This window comes from Polyodon spathula, chromosome 7, assembly GCF_017654505.1.
Source record: "Polyodon spathula isolate WHYD16114869_AA chromosome 7, ASM1765450v1, whole genome shotgun sequence".
NCBI classification, from domain to species: Eukaryota; Metazoa; Chordata; class Actinopteri; order Acipenseriformes; family Polyodontidae; genus Polyodon; species Polyodon spathula.
The window spans coordinates 51,354,785-51,365,470 of record NC_054540.1 but is presented as its reverse complement, the minus strand read 5'-3'; the positions used below and the strand labels follow the sequence as shown (position 1 = coordinate 51,365,470).

General features: G+C 42.3%; 1 protein-coding gene across 1 annotated transcript; it reads left to right on the top strand.

Annotated features, from left to right (window-relative positions):
* The first annotated feature begins 3,390 nt into the window (after window positions 1-3,390).
* LOC121318733 lies at window positions 3,391-10,088 on the top strand. The gene is made up of 9 exons (XM_041255737.1): window positions 3,391-3,470; window positions 4,547-4,660; window positions 5,394-7,076; window positions 7,202-7,301; window positions 7,702-7,850; window positions 8,102-8,214; window positions 8,325-8,414; window positions 8,649-8,771; window positions 9,199-10,088. Exons 1-9 carry the CDS (start codon window positions 3,404-3,406, stop codon window positions 9,376-9,378), a joined length of 2,619 nt encoding a protein of 872 aa, XP_041111671.1. The 5' UTR covers window positions 3,391-3,403; the 3' UTR covers window positions 9,379-10,088.
* Window positions 10,089-10,686: the final 598 nt, after the last annotated feature.

Sequence of the window (10,686 nt, the reverse complement as noted above, 5' to 3'; positions counted from 1 at the left end):
TAATCTCATGGAACATTTAAACTGTTTTCCAGAAATATGCTATTTATAAAACTCATTGGTACATGGGATTGGCACACACCCACACTTATCACAGGGGAAAAGATGTTCCATTTTCTAATACATGGAGGCAGTGTTGTCCAGTGGTTAAAGTCTAGGGCTTTTAACCACAGGGTCACTAGTTCAAATCCCACTGCTGCCACTGACTAACTCACTATGTGACCCTGAGCAAGTCACTTAACCTCCTTGTGCTCCATCCTGCTGCTGAGATGTCAAATCAATGTCCTATTGTAAGTGATTCTGCATATAATGCACAGTTCACAGCCTACCTTTGAAAGGTGCTATAAAGATATTATTATTATATTATAATCAGTGATGTGTCAACATTCACATTCATGTAAAATGTTATGATATTAAGGTAATGAATGTTGTCCACGCCTAGGTAATTATGTAGCAGATCTGGAAACTCATTTCACCTGTGACCATATTTACAAGTGCACAGATTTGTTGGCAACTTCTGCAGTATTATGCCTCTGTGGCTGTCGGTTTCACACAAATAAGCTTCAGAATTAGGACCTAATTTGAGAAAACAGTTCAGGAGTTATTTACACTTGGCACAGCTGTTCTGATCTTATCCTGAAAAGTTTCAAACCCTTTCTTGTTCTGATGTGAAACTCCAGCCACTCCTTTCGTGACCCATCTGAGGCCCATTGAGCCGGAACTCAATAACAATGGAACGGGGTCGGCCCATTTAATTAAGCACCATTTCCCTCCCTTACTGGGTGCACTGTACTAAGACCTTCACCAGTCTGTCTAAATATAACACACAAAGTGAAATGGGAGTAATCCAACACCTTGCTTTAACAAGACTTTAAACCAGACAATTTTATTTTGAAATTTGCTTTTTAAAAATATGCTTTTTGGGGGATTTTTTTTTTTTTTTTTTTTTTTTTTTTGTTTTTTTGTTTACCTTTTGCTTTGCTGTGCTTGCAATTTGCTTTTTAACACTATGAAAAACACAGCAATTCAATCAAAGCAAAACAACCCACAACTGTACAAAGTTAAAAGAGTAAAGACCTTCATTAATCTGGAACAATCACTGAAACTTTCCATGAAAACGTGCTTGAAAGCATCTCTTCGCAAATACCATACCACTCCTCAAGAAAGTTGTGGAAGGGTGGTGGGTAATTCACTGACACAGGAGACAGACAGGTGTACTTGGAAACACCACACAGGTGCCTAGTTTTATTGTGCAGGGTCTGCCAACCAACGATGGTAAAAGCAGAACCACAGAAATACCACAGGCGCTACAGGTCAAGTGTGGATGCACGTACAGGTGCTCAAAACAATAATCCAAAAACCAAAGGCGAAAGAAAAAAGGAAAATAAAATACAGTAACCAAAACTATAAATGAAAGGTGCTGCACTTTGGCAGGGGTACCCCCGCCGTCTCTACCCGCACGGCACGGATCACCGTCCTACTCTGACCGTTCCTCAGCCTGCTATACAAATTCACAGGGGATCTGCCCACGGTTTCTCGTTATTACTAGGTCCGTCTTTTGTTTGTCTTTTCGGTTTCTGTCTGTCCCGGCCATTCTTGACTCTTGACCCGAGCGTCCGTACTTCCTGGTACGTCCTAAAAGAGCAGACCTGAGGAAACAGTAGAGTGACATTCTATAGGGCTAACAATCCCCCCAAGACCCTCCTCTCAGCCATTCAGAGGGAGGGAAAGCCCACACACCCTCTTTCCCACCTCTCCGTGTCACTGCCATGATCCACAGGCGGGTATGGGCGACTGCTGTCCTCTTTCTGCAGCACTATGAACACGCCCGCAGAGTCAGCACAGATCTCCCCCTGCTAAGAAGTAAAATTGAAGAATGCATGGTGATGCAGAATGCATGGTGATGCCATTTACGAAAGTGGCTGTCAGATGTCCACTTACAGAAACGTGTTTTGCTGAAGGAGAACTGACAGAGAACTATACAGTGCCTCACATCAGTCTAGTACATCAATGTGTACTGAAAACTAGACGTTAAATAAATAATGTTTGAATATTCAAAGGTTTTTGCTTGCTATAGAATTACTCTTCTACTCCCCACAAAAAAAAGTTCAAAAACTTTGTGTTGTTGAAAATTGTTATTTATTTTATAACTGCATCTCGACAGCAAAAAAATAAAGGTGCTTGGAACAGTAATTGTCTCTGAAGAGTCCTTTATCAAAATGCTAAAAACCCCACCTATGTCCTAAAGAGCAAATTTGAAGGGTTACACTTATAACAACCATCCAAAAGCATTCCAAAATGTTCAAGTTCAGGCCTTATTATCGAAAATATCGATTTATTTGGGGGGGGATATATATATATATATATATATATATATATATATATATATATATATATATATATATATATATATATATATATATATATATATATAAATCTGTTTTTTTATTAAATGTATTTTGTAATTTCAATTTGTATTTTGTATTGAAAATACACTTCCTATTTTAGTATTTTGCCCAACCCTGCGTGTAGGTTTGCAATACAATCATATGTTGCCTTTCAGAGGTGCTTTACTCTTATTCGATCCAATATGATTTTTATTTTGCACGCATTGCCACATCGGCGACCAAATACTGCAATTTCAGTTTTAATAATAACTTTGAAAACAGTGCAACCTGGTGATCAAATGTTAGAATTGCATCTAAATAGTCCCCTGTCCAAAATTGGAGGGCGTGAGCACATTTTTCTGGGGATATAGTACCTTTAAATAAAATGGAAGTTCTGGTAGCTTTACTCATGGTGCTATACATTGCATATACGGTGTAGGTTGTGTAAATGTAACTGCTTCACATTGGTTTCCTGTTACAGAACTATCCTGCTTAAAAGTAGACAAACGGCTCTGTTTAATGCTGCTGAAATATGACATATGTCCTAAATTACAGAAACTATAGATTTATGGTAATCTATAGAACATAATTGTACTGTAATCTCTTTTATGAATGTGCTGGTACCACTGTATTGGGATTGTTGACTCACACCAAATTACTGACTTTTTTTACATCCCATGTTGTATCCCTCAACCCAAATAAACATGTATTTATGTACATACCAGTACTATACGAATTCCACAGGCAGGTGAGGTCACACTGACTGAGGTAGCTGGCCGGTTCATGTATTTATTTATATTTTTCAAATCAATATTAACAGATGCTTCCTTGTTAAAACAGAAAGACATCTCCTGTTGGGGATCTGATGCAGATGGTTTACAGGGACGGAACAGGAAGGATCTTTCTGTGTTTTAAAGTGACGTTATAGTGGGAGGCTTTGTAATCAGCAGCACTATAAATATGGGGTGGAGAAGTTTGAGCAAGTTAGTATTCCTAACATTCAACTGCGAGTCTCAGCGATGACTGAGGCACGGGTAGAGATTGAGTCTCTACATTTCTCTGTTGGGATCCTTGGAATATCCGCAGGTAGGAAACTATATGAACCCAATGTCTAAGTTGTGTTGTTACAGAGTTGAACGCCGAAGTTAAAACCACAATGTGAAAATAACGTTGTTATGTGCGTCATACTTAACTTATACACACATTCAAATATTCCTTACAAGTGCAGCTTTTTCAACTAATTTTTTTTAACGTTTTCTGTACTGGGTTACATTTTGTAAAACATGGCTTGGTGCAGTACTTTTTTTTTCTTGCCCACTAAACGAATAGTTTATTTTAAACTAAATGATTCAGTCAGATGTAGGGATGTACTATGTAAAATATTTAAGAATTACTTTTTACGACTCTGGTAATTCTATACTTTTTAATTCGTTTATTGTGTAATTTAGTCTAGTATTACCTGTGTAAATACCGTCAAACCCGCTTATTATCACCACGGCCAATGGGGATATATTTCTTGATAATGTCAATTGCATGCCACAGTCCGGTTATCATCACTCAGCCTTACACCTGATTTCCACCTGTTATTCTGGCAATTAAAAACACAGAATTGCAAGGTTTACATGTAAGTACCTTATTTAAATGTAAAGTACGGTAGCGGCATACAGCTTAATCGGCACAATACACAAGAAGGCATGTGTTGTAACAGCACTTGTTTTGTGTTTTAATGCATCTTTCGACAAATTATCGGTGACAACCGTAAAGTTAACAGCTATTTGTGATTAGCTATGTTCAGTCCATTTGAAATGATATCATGCAACATGTCAATGGTGTATAGCTGATAGTCTACCCTACACCACCACTCAGTCAAAATCTCTTTTGCAGTTAAATTAATTGTGCTGCAGTAGTACTAATTTATGTTACTGAACTACTCGGTTTACTATGCTGAGAATAATGCAGTAATGTTTATTTCTGTAACAGGTTAACCACTTTGCAGTGTTTCCTTGTTTTTAAACGTTGCTCAGTGTCGCGTCAGTCTGCTGTTTTTGTGACTCGATAATGGTAACAATTGCTTCTTTCGCTAATGATTTTGAAATGTATGTGTAGTGTGAAAACCAATCAGCAGGAATAGCGACAAGTATATAATGTCTCAATACTCCCAGGTTCCCTTTTGCTGTTGGTCAATGGCTACAGTCACACCCAGACAGGCCCATGTATTCCAAGCACTGCACTGGGAATCTTGCTACTAATCGTTGCTGCTCTCCTGGCCTATGCAGGTAAGTGCCATTTGCCTCAGGCTCTGCAGTACACATAATGAATGACTAGGGTAACTCTTGCATGACAACCACCTTGTGGCAATATTAATGATGTCAACCACATGTAAACCTGTGGATCACATGAGCCGCACATGTTACTTATATATTGGCTTGGGTATATTGATAGCTTTATCCTTTCTGGTATCAATGTCTGATGAATCCTGCAGCGTTCATTTTTCTATTAACCACAAGTATATGCTGTCAATTGGGTGAAAGTAATGTAATGTTTTACAAAGTTAGCGCTTGATAAAGGTACACAGCCATGAAGATTCCATAAATGTCAAACCATGAGAGATTACATTTACAAGTGGGTAACCTTTTAATATAAATAGCAAAGTGACTTCAATGAAATACTGGGACAACTGGCGGTTAACCCCCCTCCCCCAAAAAGCTAATTTTAGAGGTTAATTTGATGGGAAACCAACGTTTAATTCCACAGTGCTGCACAAAGAGTAACACCTGAAGATTTACAACACATAAAGTAGGATAATGCTCAGGCTGTCTCTACCAGAGGTACGATACACTGGTGACATTATTAACCATGCCAAACATCCATGTTTGCTCAAACATTATGTGACCTTCGTTATCTCAATTTGTCACGTGTATGTTACTGCTCATCTTAACTCTATACTAGGGTTGGCACTGACTGCTGTGTTTATCTCCCCCCTTCCCCCACCCCCTCCCCCGCCTGCAGGTGTGAGACGGAGCCTGAACCATGCCCCTGTGTTTGTGTCAGTGTTTCTCACCATCTCTGCCCTCTGGTGTGGCTCAGGACTTGTTCACATCCTGGTTGGGCAAGGGGTGGTGGTGGGGCAGGCTGGGCTGCGTGATGCCCTGGTTCCAGGGCTGGTGGCATTTACCCTGGCTCTGCTGATAATAGGAGTGGTGGGGGTCATGCAGAGGGAGGTAGTCCTGTCGGTCATCTCCTTCACAGTGTGCCTGGCATGTGCACATGAAATTGCTGGGCTGTATGATCGCTCCTTTGGACAGGGGGCCACGGCCGCCAATTACCTGCTGGTCTGCCTTTTGGGGGCATACTTTGGCACAGGGCGGATGCTCAAATACATCACCAAGGGCAAGCTCCAGCTACCAGGCACTGGCCTGGTTAAGATAGACAAGCTAACAGTCTCGCAAGCTCAGGACAAGAACGACATTGTGATAACTGGCCTGGTGATGAACCTGCTCTCAGCCAGCGTCTTCGCCTGCCGTCTGTTGGGGGTGGTCTCCACTCTTTTCCAGGGTCAGGTTCCTTGGCTGTGGACTGCTGGGGTTTACCAGATTGGGGTGTGCATCCTGTCTTACCGCTGCCTTGACACACTCTCTGCCACCTTCTACGGTTTCACCTCGGTGCTGAAATTCGCTGAAGGCTACACCCTCCTTCTGACTGTCTGGCGCCCAGCTGAGCCCTACTTCCCAGTCCCCTTCCCTGCTGTCTTTTCCATCCTATTCTTTGTGCTGGCCCTTTTCATTACGCAGAAGAGTCTGGCAGATGGGCTTTACCTCCTGTTCTACGTGGCCTATTGCATTGCCATTGCTGCCCAGCCCCAAGGCTTCTTCCAGGGAGGCACCCAGGGAGTCCAAGCTGCCATTTTCATTGTCTCTGCCATCATGGTACTTGTTTCTCTCCACAACATGGCATCACCTTGGAGGATCCCCACTGGAGAAGGGGTGGTGAAGGCTTTAGTCTCCAGGACCAGTGACTTAAACCTACGAGAGCAAGATAAGGACTTGCACGCGCCCTACTTGGGTTACTCCAAATATGCTGATGCAGAAGTGCTAGGCCATGCCTGCAGTGTGCTGGCTGCCTTTGCCATTACTGCAACCGTCAGCCCAAGTGGACCCCTTGGCATCGTGATCCTGCCCTGGGCAGTGGTAGCTGGTGGAGCCCTCCAACTGCTGTCTGGCTCAGTGGCATTTGCACGGGGCAAGACCCTAGAGAGCACGGCCTTCATCCTCTATGGCATCATGTGGGTGGTGTGGGGGCTGACCAGATATGGCGGTCTTTATGGGGCCACAAGGGGCTTCAATGTGGCTGTGGGCATCATTTGCTTCATGCTTTTCAACTGCTTTGTGATGGTAGGGACCCTCTTCCTCAGCAAGGCCTGGTTTGCCTATGCTCTAACTTTCGAGCTCATCCTGATCAGCTTCCTGCTGGACGCAGTCAATGCGCTCCCCTTTGGCTACGACATCGGGGTGACCATCATCTTCGGCCTGGTCAGCTTCTACTGCTTCCTGGCCAACCTTTTCAACAGCAGCTTCCAGAGCCCCCAGCTGCCTGTTGGCGAGCCCATCATCAAGCTGAGCGGCTACGGGGGCAGCAGTGGCAAGTGTCCCCATGTCCCTGCCAGAAAGGCTACTTCTGTCCAGAAGATTGCAGGTACTTTGAAGTCTGTCGAAATGAGGTTAAACTTTATTACTACTCGTTAATTTCACTGTTCTTTATATTAGTTGGGATATGTGAAAGTGAATATAAACTTTTATCCCTCCCCCCACCGGTTTCAGACATCCTAAAGAACGGTGGCACCTGCGGGATTCCCACGGACACAGTCTATGTGCTGGTAGCTGCTTGCAATCGGCCCGATGCTGTAGAAAAGGCATACAAGTAAGTTTTCACTGTGGTTACTGTACACATCCCATGTGTTATCTTGCCATTCTGTCTGTGTATTATTTGATCGTCTGTCTTCTGCCTTTTAGTAGGAGCCTTAATTGTGTACAGTATTATCAACCTGTCTTATCTACTGTATACTTTCTTCCCCTTACTTTAAGGTAGCTCAACCGTACGGTTGTATAGCAATCGCCTTCACAACAGCTGAAACAACAAATATTAGAAGTGAAAGACAAATTCATAGCGTGGTTTAAAAGTCACGGTCAGCTCACAGATATGGGTCATCGAAAAACGAAAACATATGTGGTAAAGGTGATGTTTACCTTGAGCACTTATCAGTGTACAGTTTGATGTCTCTGTATGCATTTGCCTAAACTTTGCTGTATTTCTGTTCCAGATCGAAGGTGCATGCTCAGGACCGGCCCATGTCCTTGTGGATCTCAAGCATCAAGCAGTTAGAGCCAGCCAGACACCTCATTAACCCACTACTCTGGGACTTCATGGAGGCAGCCTGGCCCTCCTCCATCAGCATGGTCATCCTGAGAGGTAGGGGGCACTACTGAGCTGGGTTGGGGTCATTTACCACCAAGACTGGGTGGTTAAGGATTAATCTGATTCCTACAATGGTGGCTTGCATTTTTTTTGGTTGGTCTGTCTTTGCTTTGTATCCGTACAGTGGAATATCTATATGTAGTAAGTGAACTGTGCTTCCATTCTGTACTACACCCCAGCAGTTCTCTGCTTTGGTGTTGTGGTGCTCTGTTAACGGAGATGTTGGTGCTTGTTTTCACTCCTAGGTAAATGGCTTGAGTGCTTTGGTCTGAAAGACTCGGCGAAGTACATTGGCACCCCTCAAAGCATCGCCATCCGTAACCCCAACTGCACCGTCACCACGCACCTCATCGACTTGGTAAGGAGTGCTGGGTTAAAGGTTGAGACCTACTGTATGAGATCAAGGCCTAAATTCCTGAGCTATATGTTGGAGAGTGTTATCTAACCGAAACACTTCTTTCTGGACAGGTGGGTCCCATTGCAGTGACGTCAGCAAATCCAACAGGAGAAGCAGACACTACCCACCACAACCAGGTCTACGCTAAACTGGGAGATAAGGTGAAGCAGCTGAGATACAATAACAGAAATACACACACAAACCAAGCTTGGAGCAAAACACTCAAACAAACCCAGTATCAACAGGTATCTTTGTCAACTTAAAACAGTTGCACTTGAAAAAGAAAGCATGACTACACATTGATGTAGTGAATTAGTAAATAAGGAGTTTAAGCTTCTGCGTTGTTAGTAGTAGCTGTAAATGTGTTATTGGAGAAGTCGCTTGTTTTCTCTCAGGTGGATGGGGTTTTGTGTGACGGGCCTTCCCCGGAGAATATTGCCTCCACTGTTGTGGACTGCACCAAGATAGAAAGCGGGAACATTGGCTTCTTCAGAGTGGGCATCTTCCCCAAATCCCAGGTACTTCCCTGCCACCTTGGACAGCGTGGGCTTCAGTGGTGGCTTCACACCACTTTAAAATTAGAAGCTTGGCTATCTACTGTTATATAAAGCAGTGATAAATATAATTGCAATTTTTATATCACAACTGCTAAAATTACCCCATACTCTTACAATTGTTGGTACTTCACAGTGGTAGGAACCAGTACACACTGGTAATTCCTAGCACCAGTATCACATTTGTACCAGTGTGTTACTGTATCATTACCACTGTGCAATACTGTTGCCATTGCTGGTCTGCTAGGTTTTATTCTGGTTATTCCACTGGTATAAGATGTTTCCTAATGCTATTGTTCATAACCATTGTTGACAGCATTGTGACTTCCATTTCAAAATGGTGTGTACGGTATCTGTGTATTTCTGCTGAAAGTTTTGTTCTTAATCAAAGGTGCTGCAAATCTTTGAGAGGGTTCAGAGAAAACACAGAGGAGGAGGAGTGGACAATACTGCCTTCGTGACTGATATCATTGAGGAGACCACAACTCCGGAGACGGCTCTTCACTCCAAAGGAGAACTTAGATCTGTGAAGGAGGAGGTCGAACTTCAAGAAGAGGGGCAAGACAAATAGGGAAGTCTATAGGAACTTCTAAGGCTATTATTTCAGAGATTCTGCATAAAGTGAAACATTCAAGAACAAGTTATTTGAAGTGGATACCTGGTTGAGGATGCTTCCAAGCTATATACTCATAAGAAGTACCCAAACATACAGGTATCTTTATAGTTGAATAGCAGCTGTTGTGATATATCTGCTTGGCCACCCTAGCCTGACTCTTGTTGCACAGGTAAAATAATATTATTGTAAATAAGTAGACCCAGCTACTGTTCTGTCAATCTCACTCACTGTATAGACAACTGCCTTTGTAAACACATGCAAAAATGAGTGAAGTCATTATAGTATATGTGGAGGTTTAATCCTATGTAAGTTTAAATATAATAAATAATACTTGAATTAAAGGAAGCTTTACAGCAGATTGTACTTATAAAGCTATTCCAGTTATCATGTAATGATTTTTGAAGTTGTCAATGTGACTGTTTGTATATTTTTATTGATATATTTATATAATTTTTGTATTTATTTTTTAAAGTGTTAATTCAGGATTACATAAATAAAACACCCACACACTAAAGTGTTTTTTTAGAAAGGTTTGCTAATAACATTTGGACATAACATATAAAGGAACAGCAACATTACAGTCAAATTGTCTCCAACAAGACCTACAGTTGGAAGTCAATAGATTTTTTGAATAAAGCTTTTATGTTTATGTGCATGTGGTCCCTTTGTTGTTCACTGTGGCAAAGTGGGTAAGTGTGTGCAGGTGAAGGTAATACAGCAGTGCAGAAGAAACAGACAGACAACGATATCCCGATGCAAGGGTGTTTACTGATTAGTAATTGTCCAGCGCCTCACGGCAAACAACTGTAAACAATAATGAACCAACCAAAGAGTCCCCTTCTTTATACACCCACACGTAACACAAAACACATACACAGTGCCTTTAGTGAGTGAATTAGAGCTTGTGGTGCGGAATACAGTTCTTCATGACAACAAGGGAAATGCTGGGGTCCGGGTTTGATGCTGGCCTTCGGCTATAGCTCCGGATCGTGTTAGTAGTCTTAAATAACAAACAGATTTTACTAGACAAACAAACACAACACTGACATTTTTATCACAGGTTTCTCCTTCTAGGTTGTTCTAACCATTTACAAAGTAACAGATCACTTTTACTACATCCCCTATTTATACCCTCCCTCATGACCACTTGGTTAATGAGCGCATGCGCTGCTCCAATTTTCGGATACCAGGCCGTTTCCCGTCCGGGTCATTGAGTTTGGGGACTGTAGCTCCACCCCTTTTCTAGATGGCTGACTTATACTG

Coding starts and splice junctions, on each gene's coding strand:
- LOC121318733 (XM_041255737.1), top strand. CDS start 3,404: ATGACTGAGGCACGGGTAGAGATTGAGTCTCTACATTTCTCTGTTGGG. Junction 3,471..4,546: donor GATCCTTGGAATATCCGCAG/GTAGGAAACTAT, acceptor CAATACTCCCAG/GTTCCCTTTTGCTGTTGGTC. Junction 8,415..8,648: donor ACGCTAAACTGGGAGATAAG/GTGAAGCAGCTG, acceptor GTTTTCTCTCAG/GTGGATGGGGTTTTGTGTGA.